The 13,637-nt window shown below is 42.0% G+C and overlaps 1 protein-coding gene across 2 annotated transcripts; it reads left to right on the plus strand.

Annotated features, from left to right (window-relative positions):
- Positions 1-1,092: 1,092 nt before the first annotated feature.
- On the plus strand, positions 1,093-8,822 carry eif5a (eukaryotic translation initiation factor 5A). Of its 2 annotated transcripts, none has more exons than XM_003459473.5 (5): positions 1,093-1,192; positions 3,286-3,473; positions 5,285-5,389; positions 7,122-7,253; positions 7,620-8,822. In XM_003459473.5, exons 2-5 carry the CDS (start codon positions 3,306-3,308, stop codon positions 7,683-7,685), a joined length of 471 nt encoding a protein of 156 aa, XP_003459521.1. In that variant the 5' UTR covers positions 1,093-1,192; positions 3,286-3,305; the 3' UTR covers positions 7,686-8,822. The 2 variants fall into 2 exon arrangements, with proteins under 2 accessions (XP_003459521.1, XP_005465105.1); XM_005465048.4 differs by having other exon boundaries at positions 1,185-1,282; positions 7,620-7,766.
- The last annotated feature ends 4,815 nt before the right edge of the window (positions 8,823-13,637 follow it).

The following is a 13,637-nucleotide window of genomic DNA, read 5'->3' on the forward strand; positions in this document are numbered from 1 at the left end:
CATTTTGATCTTTTAACTGCAAATAAGGTCACTTGTCTGTCTTTGTTTCAGTGTAATTTATCAGAATAGGAAAAACAGCAATGTGACCTGCAGTGTAAATTATTTATTTCATTTTATGCAGGTTAAATGTCGCATCTGTTCTGCATTTCTTACACAAACAAAAGCACCTCCTCAATGTTTAGGCATTACCCAAACATGAAAATGAGGAGACACATTGAGAATGAACACAGGTCGGCCTATATTGACACTGAACAGCTTTATCATCTTTTTTTTTTTTTTAATTAATTTGTGTTTTATTATTTTGAAATCAAGCATCTAGGAAGACTGTTCTGGACCAGGCAGTCCTGAATTTTATTATAAAGGACTGCCAACCCCTTAGTATTGTGGAGAGTGTCGGAGAGAAACATTCCAAGATCAGAGGATCCTTTAACGTACTGGGGGAATAGGAAGACATCTTATCTGAACCTTTTCCACCTGGCTTTACAGTTTGTGTACCCCAGCTTCATCTGTGCCCTGTGAGCATGTGTTTTCCAAAGCTGGGGAAACGGTGTCAAAAAAACGCAACAGACTGAATGCAAAAACATTGGATAAACTTATTTTTCTGAATAGAAATTTATAATAAACTCTGAGTCAATTACATTTAAATGGGTAATAATACATTCACAATACTTTCATTTTAATTTTCACTTAATGTCATTCACAATGTATTTTAAAGATTTCTACAATATTTGCAATGTAAAAGATATAAAATGATTCCATGGAAAGTACAATACCTTACAGTGTACAAGTATGACTAGGTCATTGAATCAGTGTCTGTTGTGAGTCTCAAGTAAGTTGCCTGCAATGATATTCAAGGTCCAGCAGGTGTCAGTACAGAGCAAAACAGCAACACTGTGTCGACACAGTATCGATACAGTTTGGGGAATGTGCTGAAACGCTTCACAAGGCCTCATCTACCCATCACTACCATTGTGTAAGTACATTACCAGGATTTTTTTTAAAAAGTAGTATTTTTGTATTCTCTTGGCCGTGGTAATCCCCCCGGGTTGCCATGTATGCCTCAGACTTGGCATCCCTTTCTGCCAGGCTGCTACCGGAACACATAAACGCCCCTCCCCTCCCTTCTTCCTCTACGGATGCTGCAGTCAAGTTGGCCGCGCATGCGCACTTTAGGTCCTCTTTTTCTTGGAAGGTAAGTGTGGCATGGCGCGTGTTGCTGCCTTGGGGGGGGATAAACGGTGGACTTAAGCGGTTTTTAGGTGACCCATTAACGATTTCAGAGGTATTAAAGTAGTCATGTACTGGTTTGAGATGCCGAGGGAGTAGTTAGTCGGTTTCCCGGTGGATGTAGTCGGTGGCAGGGTAGGGTGTGGGTGTCCATGTTCCGACTAGCGCTAGCATGCTGAATCAAAGGGACATGCGGCCTTCGGCGGCGCGCTCCGTGGAAGCTGCTTGTCATTCTCCGCGCTAACGCTCGTGTCCTCGGTTCGCGGTCAAAATCTGCACTGTTAACCGACGACCCGGCGGGCCGATCAGGAAAAAAACAGACTGATGGTTTGTACCCGGTCCGCTGTCGATCCGAGATTAATCCGCGCCTTTATTTGGACCGAGCTGAATGGACTGCTAGCTCGGTTAGCCGCCGCTAGCAGCGCTTTAGCTCGGATAACGGGACTTGGTGTTTGTGAAACAGCAGCGCACGTTGGCCAACCGTAAATCTCGCGGCATCGAATTCCTGTCCCGATAGCGTTACAATAAATAGTTATAAACCAAAACATCCAGAATAATACGTGCTAATTTTAGCGTTTGAGGCACTATTCTCTGCTGTCTTTACAGCGCTATAATACATTTGTAAACTCTGAGCCAGCTTAACTTCTGATCATTAAAAGATTAACCTTTCATTTATTTATCTGGCACCGATGTGGCGAAGAGGTGGCTGCGAGTGAATTTTGACTTTGAACTTCATGTGGCCACTGGGCTTGCTAACATTTGCGATAAAACTACTGCGGCAGATTGAGAAGTGGCGCAGCCGTCCAGCCTCGTGTCGAGCCGGGGTGGCGACGTCCACGTTTCGGCGTAGCTTAGGGTTTTTTTTTTTTTTCTTTGTTCAAATTGGATTTTTAAAATGTATAATTCGGATCACACTCAAATTAATTTCCCACCAGATCAAGAGGACTGCACCTTTATTCATTTATTTATTTATTTTTTATAATAGAAATCTCGCGATATCTACGTAAAAGTAGCAGAGAGCTCTGTGGGGCCCAGGAAAAGGCTGCGGTAGTCTAAATCAAAGCAGGAAAGAAAACTGTTAAAGTGGCTCAAAACTCAGCAGAGCATAGCAGATTTATTAAAGTAGAAACACCTTTTTTTTTTTTTTTACATAATTTGAAAAAATTGTTTACAGCAAAATCTCCTAATTTGCTTTTTCTTTAGTGTTAATGTTAATATATTAAAAAAGGCTATATTGAATCAGTGTATGCCCAAGGTAGTGTTTCAACTCTTTAAAAATGGGGAAGCACTCAGGGGCTGTGGTTTACATTGGGTCAAAATCAAAGCCACAATCAGGCATGTTGAAATATCATGAAACTCCTTAAACTTTAGCTGAGTTAAAGTAAAATCAATGTTTTTCCAGCAAGCATTAAGCGCTTACAAATTTTGACAATCCCAGAAATTTGCAAAGATCTTTTTTCAGAAATATTTCATTGCAATTTTATTTATATAGTGCCACATGACACCAGTCAGTAGTAAGGTAGTGTAATCTGTGTCAAGGTGAGTTAGTTTAGTGCTTTGCAAACATTTCATTCACAGGACTCTATCTACATCAGGCTGCTGTTCACAACTGTCATGAGATTCATGTTTTCCCTCATTAACTACTGTGAAAATGCTGACGCTTTAAATCCTCTGTTATGTACAGAACAACTATATTATATTTGACCAGGGTCGGGGATGCCAAAACTGTTGTACTTTAACAAAAATTTGGCAAATGTTTAAAAGTGGAATAGTTACTGGGTCATTTTACAGGTTTTCTTTTCCCTATAACACTTTACATCAAAAGCTTTGAAATCAGGATGCTTTTGGATAGATGTTAGAGGTGTATTGAACATGGTCATCTGTTTCAAGTTTACACTTGACTAGGTCAGGTTACCCTCTGATTTTTGCTAGCTGTCATGTTAATGCCACGCCTTTCTCCACGAGAACCTAACCCTGTGACTGCTTGGTGTGGAAGTCTGTAAATGTAAATTTCTGTGCTTGATTTCGGGGTAAGTGATGTGTAACTGTCTCCACCAGCGCCCCAGACCCATCGCACCATGGCAGATCCCGATCTCGATTTCCAGACTGGCGAGTCTGGCGCCTCCGCCACCTACCCCATGCAGTGCTCTGCTCTGCGTAAGAACGGCTACGTGGTGCTGAAGGGTCGTCCCTGCAAAATTGTGGAGATGTCCACCTCCAAGACCGGCAAGCACGGACATGCTAAGGTAAACTCAGAAGCTGTTTAGTCCTCCCCTTTTATTTCAGATCATTTTATACTACAAGGTAAAGAGCATTGGTCAGGACAGAAAAGGGGGACCGTGAACAAGAAACAGGACAAAGCAGAGTAAAGACCAGACAGAGGCTGAGAGCTTTCAGGCTGAGGAGTGCTGTAAGCTGGAAGGTTTAAAATAAAGTTTTGGAACAGGCCAGAGACCTGAGGCTCGGCCCGGATTTTGAGGCTCTCTGGTTTCAAACCTGTCTGATCCAAACTGCATGAGGTGTTGCTTTACTAAAGCAACACACAGCCTTACACAGCCTTCTTATCTTTACCCACAGAGTGTTCCTGTGTGTACTTTGCCCTCACATGGGACTCAGTCATGATAAAAATGAGGGAAAATGAAGTTTTTCAATTTAGTGTTCCACGACCACAAAATGCGACAAATGTAATCCCTATATTTGAGTCCCATTGAAGATGCCTTCTGACCTTTTTATTGGTTAATTTATATTAACTTGATGGTAATCTCTATCTTGGTACTAACAAAATTAAATCCAATAATTATCTGGGGTTTTTCTGACTGAAGCGGCCTTCTGTGCAGCCAGGTTTCGGTTATAGCAAAGACTTCAGGCATTGGTGGGTTTTTCTGATTTCTGACCATTTAAGTTTGAGTAACTAAAACCCAACTTTGTAAAACTGGTTAAATACTTAAATCTGCCTGTCAGAAGCTTTAGGGAGAAATCCCAAATTTCAAACAAGTGTTAAGTAATTGAAAATGAATAGACGTTATCTATAAAGCTACAGTGGATATTTGTCTGAATTTCCCAAGATTTTGTGGTTTACCAAGCTCGGATATTTTAATGTGTGAAATTTTTATTTTTCATCACTTGTGTCTTAGATGAATGAAACAAATGAATTGTATGCTAGATTAAACTAAACCTCACTTTTAAAAGTTCTGTTTTTAAATCAGTCTCTGACTCTCCCTTTCAGACAATGACCTAAAATCTGTTTTTGTGCCAAAGTGTTTGCAGGAAAAATCCAGAGTTGACGAATTTGAACGACCTTTTTGTCACGTTTTGTTGAATGTTCCATTTCAGCTTGTAAAGATTCAGAGATTTTAAATCTAATTAAACGTTTACTTCCATCATGATGATGTGACTCTAAAAATCTAAAGACAGATGGCAACACAGTCGATTGTTGCATAGAGCAGTGACACAGTGAAAATGCACAATAAGCATCACTCTGCATGAAATGCACTTTAAAACTAAGCAGACCTGAAACAGAAGCTCTCATTGAGCCAAATAAAGGCTGGTAGTGATCAAGCTGGGTACTTGTAGCCTGCACCTTATTTCATGTCACTTGGAATCAATTCAATGAGGGCAAAAAATCAGGAAAATTTCTGTTCATTCAATTTGGGTTAAAAAAAAAAAAAAGTTGAATTTTGCAGCTGATTGTAGGAGCAGCAGATTTAATCGCATTTTTTCGTTAAGTGCAAACTTTCAGGACTGATGGAAGGAAGAACGCCTTGGGACCAAACATGACTTGTCATGCAGATTTTGAATTGGTTTAACTTGAGAATTGAGATTTGAGTAAACCAAAATAGCCCCTCATAAAAAAGAATATCCGGTTGAGCTGAAATCACAATGCAGACCATCGGACAGCAGGCTAAGGTTTCTGTGTTTTAGGCATTTATTGAAGTTTTGAGTCCCCGGGCTGGTGTGATGCATGACGATGGCAGGTTGATCAGTTACTGTTGTGCTGCTTTCAGTGGCTCCTGTTTTCTTTGTTTAAACACTTGTGAATTCCTCATCTTCCCTTCAGGTTAACCTGGTTGGCATCGACATCTTCACCAACAAGAAGTATGAAGATATGTGCCCCTCCACCCACAACATGGATGTTCCCTCCATCAAGAGGATAGACTATCAGGTACTTCCTGTCAGCTGACTCTGTGAGAAAGGCTACATGGGGGTTGAGCTCGTGGTGACGAGAGGATACGTCATCTGGTGTGTTTGGGTTCCCAGTCGTTGCCTCCCAACAGTGAGTCAGCAGGTGGAAATATTCACAGGGCGTCTGTTTTGTTGTGTGAATCAGTCACTCCAGAAACCTGACGTGAAGTTTGTGTTATAGTCGGAGAAATGTTTGGGATAACAGCAGATCATGTGCTGCTTAACCTCATCGTCCCTGTAGATGTTTTAATGTTAGAATGGAAGGAAACATTTCCACTCATTCATCCCACTCATGCTACACAGCTGCCCGAATAAGCCTGCAAATAATCCAATTACTAACATTCATGTTGGAGGAAATGAGACATTAGCTTTAAGAAATGGGCATATTTACATGAACAGCTTAGATATCTGCTAAAATAAAGCTGTGACCACTTGGGTTTCAAAGGTCGGGTTCATCTGTGAAGCGGTCCAGCTGAGATGAACCCTGAGTAACCTCTGGCTTGCTGTACACAGCTAGTTACACCTCTGTTTCCAGGTCTTTATCATAGTGCAGATTGAATATGAGATAAAGTGTAATTGGTTATGGTCTTGTGTGTTTCTGAGCCAGTAAAAGTTTCTACACTGTCCTTTCTTTGCTCACTACCTTTAAATTTTTGTAAAGTTCTGGGATAGTCAGCAGTCCAATGCCTAAACATGCTGAGTTTCCAAATGAAGAAATTTCTGTGGAAACGGCACAAAGAGTACGAATAATATTTAATGTACATTAGTACACTTTGCATGGATACATTTCTCATGCAGAGCAAATGGCTAAACTGTCATGTTAAATCTGTGTGTTACAGATGTGCTACCACAGCTGCTTTAATCTGATAGTGTAGAATTAGCATTTATGTTCCAGGTGACTGACTGCAGATATGTGTACAGGTGTGTTTTCACTTTGGTGTGGCTTGGCCTTAAAGTCTGAGAAGTGCTGAGCCTCAGGTGGAGGTTTTATTCCAGGCTGTATTGGAACGTAGCTGCAGTCTGTTCAAGTAAAGTTGTTTGTGTCAGAAACAAACCTATGAATGTTTGGGTTAAAGTGTTCATCGGCTTCATTCTAAAGTTCTTTGTATCAGGATGGAAGGATGGAAGTGAAAGCAGCGCTCAGTTACTTTTAGTTTTATTTTCACTTTAGTTTTCTGTTAGTGTGTGAAGTGCCTGGCTTTACTTTCTGGTGTCATCTTGGTTAGCTGTAATACTTTTGCATATGACACCAAAACCAAACTGAGCACAGCCTGGTTAGCTGGATAACCTAAATAAAAAAATAAAGGTTCTCTCTCCTGTACACTTGACATTAATAACACTTGCATAATTAAAAGAAATCTCTAGTTTCACCTTCCTTCATCTGTGGCCTGAGATTCAGACGTGGCTATAAATGCACTTCACATCATTTTCTGGCTGAAAAAAAACAAACAAAGTAAATAACATTAAACTTGTGCTGAAAGTCATTGCATTAAAATGTTTATTACACTCTGGATAGTTTTCCTTTGTGATACATGTGTAGGAATGACTCTGGTGCTATACAGCTGGAATAGCTTCAGGAACATGAATCTAAACATCATTTGGGAGTCAGAAACTTTAAACTGTGGACAGGCTGGAGAACGTGGATCACATGTTTTTATTCTGACCAGCTTGAGGTCTGTGCAGATTGCTGATGTCTTTTTGTTTTTCCACAGTTGGTTAACATCAATGAGAACTATATGTCCCTGATGAGCGACAACGGCGACATCAGAGAGGACCTGCGCGTCCCCGACAATGAAGTCGGCAAGGAAATTGAGTCAAAGTTCGAGGCGGGTGAAGAATTCATGGTGAGTTTGGTCTCGGGCAGTTACTTAAATGAATTTTCATATATTTTGTATTTGTCAGCCCCGACCTGAAGCCTCATTTGAGCTGTTAGAGTGACTTGGTACTGAATCTGTCTAAAGCACAATGGTGTTGGCTAATTCCTGGGCTGTGAAACAGTTTGTCATCAGTATTAAAAAAACAAACTTATTTTTGGGTCATAAATTGATTAAACGGGAGGTTAAGCTTCCATGTAGCTGGAGGCAGGCGGGGCTGGGAGTCCTGACCCGGGAGCAGAGGGTGGAGATGGCGAGGAGGGCGAGAGCTGCACGTGTAACGTTTCAGATGATTGACTTGAACACGTTGTTTGTGTGTCTGTGCGCTCTCCGCAGGTCACCGTGATTGCTGCCATGGGGGAGGAATGTGCTGTCGCTACCAAGGTCTTGGCCAGCAAATAAGGAGTTGATAGACTTTGCTGCCCGGACAACAAGCACCACCCACAACCAGTCTCTTGCATTCTCATTGGTTCTGTCACCAAAGCGTCGGCCTTCACAGACAACCTCAATCATTCTGTTGTGATCTCTCTCTCTCTCATCATTGATCTTTTATTTTTCTCTCTTCCCCCCTGCTCCTCCTCCTCCTCCTCCTCCTTTTGGTTTCTCCTTTCCATTTGCTGTTGGGATTGTTCCACCGCAGCTCGCTGTGTGGTCCTCTGCCTGATCACTAAGGTTTTGTTTGGCAACTTTATATAAAACAACTTCAAAACAAAAACAACCATGATCAGTCGCTCAATTCCTGCTTATTCTGTTTGCCTTCAGACGTGTTGGTTTTGCCACTCACATTCCTGAATGTTGAAATAACAGCGGGATTCAGCTTTTGTATGATTATTTTTTTATATTCTTTAGATTGAATATAGCAGGTTTAAAGCGTTTTAGAGGGAAGGGGATCAGGGGGTCGGGGAGGGGCTGGTTTTGAGTTGTTAAAGCCGTGGGAGGGAGGGAGGGTTGCCCCTGTAGATACTGAATTCTGGTTTAGGTCGCCCCTCTAGCAGCCATACCGCTTTCCAGCATGGCCTTTGAGTGCGACTAGGTCCCTTTTTATTTTTATTTCCCCTCTCCTGATCGGGGGATCGGTGGTGGCCGGCACGTAAAGAGCACTCGAGGTCCACCCCAGCATGTCAAAGCTCTAAAACCAAGATTTCTTTTCTCCCTTTCCCCTCTCCCTTAAAGAGAAAAAGAAAAAGAACAGAAACTTCAGTGATTAACCCTCGTGATGCCAGTCTCTTGTCTGTGTAGAAGTTTGAGGGGGCGTGAGGGTCCCGTGCACTCACACCTCTCGTCCATCGGGGCCGTCCCCCAAATACAAAAAAGAGGAGTGTTGTGTTTCGTTTTTAAGAGGGCGTGAGTGTGTGGCGGTGTGGGCCTCCGAAATGTGGGAGGCGGTTTGCAGTGAGGTGTGTGTTTCTTTTTTTGAGGGACTCGATCGGGTTGGGGAGGGTGGTAGAGTTGCAAACTTTTTTTGTTCACTCGAGGCCTTTGTCACCTGACTGGAGATGGCAAAATAAAAACGATGAAACAAATGGAGAAAAACTGCAACCGATGTCTGGTTTTCTGTCTCAAGTATTTTATGGTCTCAAAGGTGGATGAGCGGGCTGCTTTTTCATGTATTTCAAAGTCCTTATTTTGTCATTTATATGCTTAAAAATACTAAACACTGCTCACGGCTCATTTCCAGCTCCTTGTTTTTATTTCTGGACCCTGCTAGAGTCGCATTTCATCACTGCTGTCAATCTAAATGATCACTTCCAACAGATTTGAAAATAAGATTGGTGCTCTCAGTGACTCAGTCCTTTACTGTTCTCTAAAACTACAAACTCTCCCTGATGGGTTTAGTTAATGTTGAGCTAAGATGAAGCTCAGTTTGATTTAATCAAAGTAGTTAAAATTAGTTCAGCTGTTCAGAAATGCTTTGGGAACTTTTTCCCTGATGCAGCTCTTTAACTTGGCCTCATTGAGGCACCTTTATTCTATGATAATCCCAGTAATACTTTTTATATAGCACTCCACAAAATCCACCTTACAAATTGCTTCACAACAGCAGCAGAATAAAACTATAGTGAGAAATGTTGCAGACAAAATCTGAAAAGTCTCATATTAATTTTTAAGCTGCGACTTGAAGGAAAGCAGCGCCTCCACTGGCCTGATTTCATCCAGCAGACTGTTCCAGACCCTCGAGGTCCAACTAAAGACGACTTCCTGAGGCTCTTGGGTACGCACTTCTGTATATGGTATTCGGGGGGGGGCATGAAGGCCTCTGGAAGTAATAAAATATGAAAATTGATTCCTGATTGAGCAGGAGGTGGGTGGGGCTTCTTTTTAAGGCTCATCTGTAAGATTTAATAAATTGATCATATTTACAATAGATCACTTCTGTTCTTTTTGAACTCCGGACAAGTGTTGCATTAGAAGAATCCTTTCTCGCTCTCCATCAGCTGATTCATTCAGTCTGAAACATCACAGCTGTCTCCCTGTAGAGATGTTTGGGAAAGATTTGAAGTGAAAACAGTAGCAGGAATGTTTATGGAAGCCTGCAGATCCTCAGCAGTAAATCCCATGACCCTAATGAAGTTGGAGGAAGATATTTTCCTGCAGGGTGTAGTGTACCGCTGCGCTGTATCAGGGAGCAGCAAAGGACCACAAAATGGTCGTTTTCAAACATCCTTGATGTTCTGCTTCACTGCTCCTGTTATAGACCTGAGGAGTGATCGGAAAGAACAGTAGTTTGAAATGCCTGAGTTATCTTTTGTTGTCTGGCTTTTCTTACCCCAAACTCATCAATAAGCTACCCCAGAGTTAATCAGTCCGATGAGCACATCAACATGAAAGAGACTTTGCAGCATCTGATCAGTGCTGACTGAAGATGAAGTTTAGTCACAGCTGCTGCAGATAAAACTCTGTGTGTGTTAAGAGTTTTGGTTAGTAAGACTAACGACTGGTTGTAGGTGATGGTGTCATACTGGTCAATCTCTATTGTGGTGCATAACCTGTTCCAGACCAGGTTAGGTCTGCAGCATTAGTTACCATAGTGATGCATCCTGGTACAAAGTGAGCAGCCGAGGTTAACCGTTAGTTTACCTCGATGAGCCCAAATCCTGCTTCCTAGCAGTGGCGTCTATGACGAGCTGAATGAATGTTAAAACTCCCGCCTGACGGGATGGAAACACGTTTTTAAAGCTGCGGTTGATACAAACTCAAACATGTTGAACAGTGTGAAGAATTCAGACACAAAATACGAACTTCTTCATTTTATCTTCCCTTCTGGCTGGATTTTAATCAGGCATGCGAGTGAGCAGTGTTACAGCGGTTTAAATTTGTTGCACCTTTAAAAGGAAGTTTCACTTTTTTGTTTCTGACGCCAGCTGTAAACTGAAATCTGTCTCTTGTGCAGAGACTCAGCTGTACTTATGTCACTGACCTCAAATTGCAAACTTCCCTTAATGTCAGGTCTAAGCACAGCTTTCTTCTGATTGGCTGCCACGCCCAACAGGTAGAACAGCAGCAGAAACCACACCATTACCTTTAAGTAATTCTGATCCTGGTGTTCTTTAGTGATGCTGCTTTTGGGTGGAAGGATGTGTAACTGCTGTTTACTAATGCATGAAGTCACAACTCTTACTGAGTTTAACAGAAAACTCCAGGTGGTTTCATTTTCTTACGGCTGAAGAACAAACATTTATTACTGATGAGGGGAAAGCAGCTAGAAATCCACATCAACAATCGAAACCATTAGAAGTTATTAGATCATATCCACACATGCTTTAAAAGATGAAGTCCTGGACGATCACCGTGGGCACAAGAAACACACAAGTGTGAAATAATGGTGAGTCATCACCTAGAGCAGGGTATCTTATCTTATCTTAGATCATAAGCTGCACACTGACCTCCTGTGACCAATTAAAAATATGAATCTTTTTTTCCTTTTAGTATAAAGACGATCTGTTCTGAAAGTGTTCACATGTAAGAGTTGGAATGTGTGTCCTTGGTTTTTACTTGCTGCAGTCCATGAATAAACTCCTCAGATCAAAGTAACTGCTTAGACAACCGAGTCATCCATTTTCTGACCCCGTCTGGCTCTGGGTTCCTTTCCACCTCCTCCTGCTCTTCTAGTGGGTCACTGAGGTGTTCCCGAGCCAGCTGAGACACCAGTGTGTCTCTGAGCACAGGTTTTCTGGTTTCAGGATCCATTATTTCAACAGTGTAATTACTATTTTTAAGAAAATATATTTTCCAGTACCTGCTAACCCCACAGCATATTACTTGTTAGATATCAGCATTAAAAATGCTCTAAAATGGTGAAAAAACAGTTGAGAATTTTAGTTATGATTAGCTGAGGTAAGGCCTAGCAGACAGCTGTGGCCTGCTTCAGCTGTCACGCCCCCTGCCATCAAGTCTTTACAGCATCCAGATGGATGAGTTATTAAAAGAAAATCAACACCTGTATTGTTTTAATGAATGTACCCACGCAGACCAAAACAGTGTTTGTAACAGGCTGTTTATTCAAAACCCACCCAGGAAATACAGTCCAGTGAAATAATAAGGAAACTGGAATATAGATTGATTAAAATGTTGCACATTTGCAGTTAACTAAACTACAGGAGCGTGTTAACCTCCTAATTCTTGGTTTTAGGGTTTTAGGGTTGGGTTTGGTGCTAGGCACATGTTAAATGAGCAGGTTTCATAAACTAGAAAACATTGCCTTTCACGTGGAAGATTTTCCCTTTGAGTTAAGATCAACTCCTGTAGTCCTAACCGACCCTGGATGGGCGGTTCATGATCTCATGGCTCACACCTGAGGTCATCCAGTGAGGTGTGCTCTGGTAAAACAGGTGCAGCGACATGGATAATGCTCAGAAGGCACCAAAAAGAAAAAGGAAAGTAGTTTTTATGGTTCGGTTTAGGAGGAATATTAGGATTTTGTATTTGACTGATGCTGAATACTCGTGTTGGGTGATGTTACTATAATGTAAGCAGCCTGCAGCACATTGTTTAAGCAGATAATAACCTGCATGAACGGCTGAGAGCGGGTCTGAACAGAGAAAGCTGAAAGAGACGGACGAATGTCTGCAGCTTCTGCCTGCAAACACACAAACCTGCACAGTGCAAACACTGCACTGCACAAGCAGCAGTCAGAGGGGGACGAGCCCATCAGCTGTAAGTAGGTAAAGTTTATTTATAAAACAGCTTTATAGGTCAGCTGTGGCAAAAAGACGACTCAGATGTAAGAAGACCTGCAGACACGAAGTGGGAGGAGCCAAAAATATAGGCAGGAAGCCTGACTTTGCAGACATGCACAGGTTATAATGCTAACATTTAAAAAGAGAAATTTAAATTTGATATTAAAATCACTGCAGATCCTTTCATTTGTAGGCCACCGCTGGCCACGTCCCAATCTGTGGAGCTGAAGCTTTAGTTCAATGTTTACTGAGGAGAAAATGTTCATCAAAGATGATCACATAAGCAAAGAGGCAGTTTGTTCGCTGTGAAGAGCTCCGAGGTCAGCGTATGAATCAAATGATCAGTTTATGAGTAATGCTGAGGGCCACCATCATGTACACCACCTTTCTTTTTCAAATCTGCGTCTGTTTCACGCTCACACAGCTAAACACAGTTCTCCTGGTCACCACATGATGCTTCCTCCATGTGGGGTTTACTTCCCAGCAGGAGAGGATCTAATATTTCTGGTTCTTTCACATTTCCTAAAGACATTTTTACTCACTATCAGACGGTGTTGTGGCTTACATATTTACATATTCCTTCCTCACTTCCAGGAGGAGACACAGATCCCCTGTGGGGTTGTGTCGTGAAGGGCATCCGACATGAAAACCTGACAAAACAAACGTGCGGAGCTACCTGCTGTGGTGGCCCGTCATAAATAAGAGAGCGTCTGAAAGTCTCTTATGCTAGAATGTGACTAAACTGCATCAGGAGAGATGAGCAGGAGCACAGCTGCCCCCCTCATGTGTCCTCTTCATCAGGACAGGAGAGCAGTGAGGACCAATGTCCCTTCGCTGGTTTCCTTTGACTGGAAATTACAACCAAAAAGAGGCTCGGTTTGTGTGTGTGTGTGTGTGTGTGTGTGTGTGTGTGTGCATGTGAGACCACCCCCCGACACACACACACACACACACACACACTTTTTGACCACTAGAACTGCTAAAAATATCTCTGGGGTGCAACCGGTTTACATCATCGACCCAGAATGCATTTCACACACAGAGTAATGTGGACCAAGTGTTTGGGATTTTTAAATGAATCAGAGTATTTGTAACAGCGTGCTTTTCATTTGGAGCATATTAAGACAACAAGTGGAGATCCTGATTAACCTTTAAATGACAGAGTGCTGTGTATTTC

Source organism: Oreochromis niloticus, linkage group LG9 (assembly GCF_001858045.2).
Source record: "Oreochromis niloticus isolate F11D_XX linkage group LG9, O_niloticus_UMD_NMBU, whole genome shotgun sequence".
In the NCBI taxonomy this organism is placed as follows: Eukaryota; Metazoa; Chordata; class Actinopteri; order Cichliformes; family Cichlidae; genus Oreochromis; species Oreochromis niloticus.

Coding starts and splice junctions, on each gene's coding strand:
- eif5a (XM_003459473.5), top strand. CDS start 3,306: ATGGCAGATCCCGATCTCGATTTCCAGACTGGCGAGTCTGGCGCCTCC. Junction 5,390..7,121: donor TCAAGAGGATAGACTATCAG/GTACTTCCTGTC, acceptor GTTTTTCCACAG/TTGGTTAACATCAATGAGAA. Junction 7,254..7,619: donor AGGCGGGTGAAGAATTCATG/GTGAGTTTGGTC, acceptor CGCTCTCCGCAG/GTCACCGTGATTGCTGCCAT.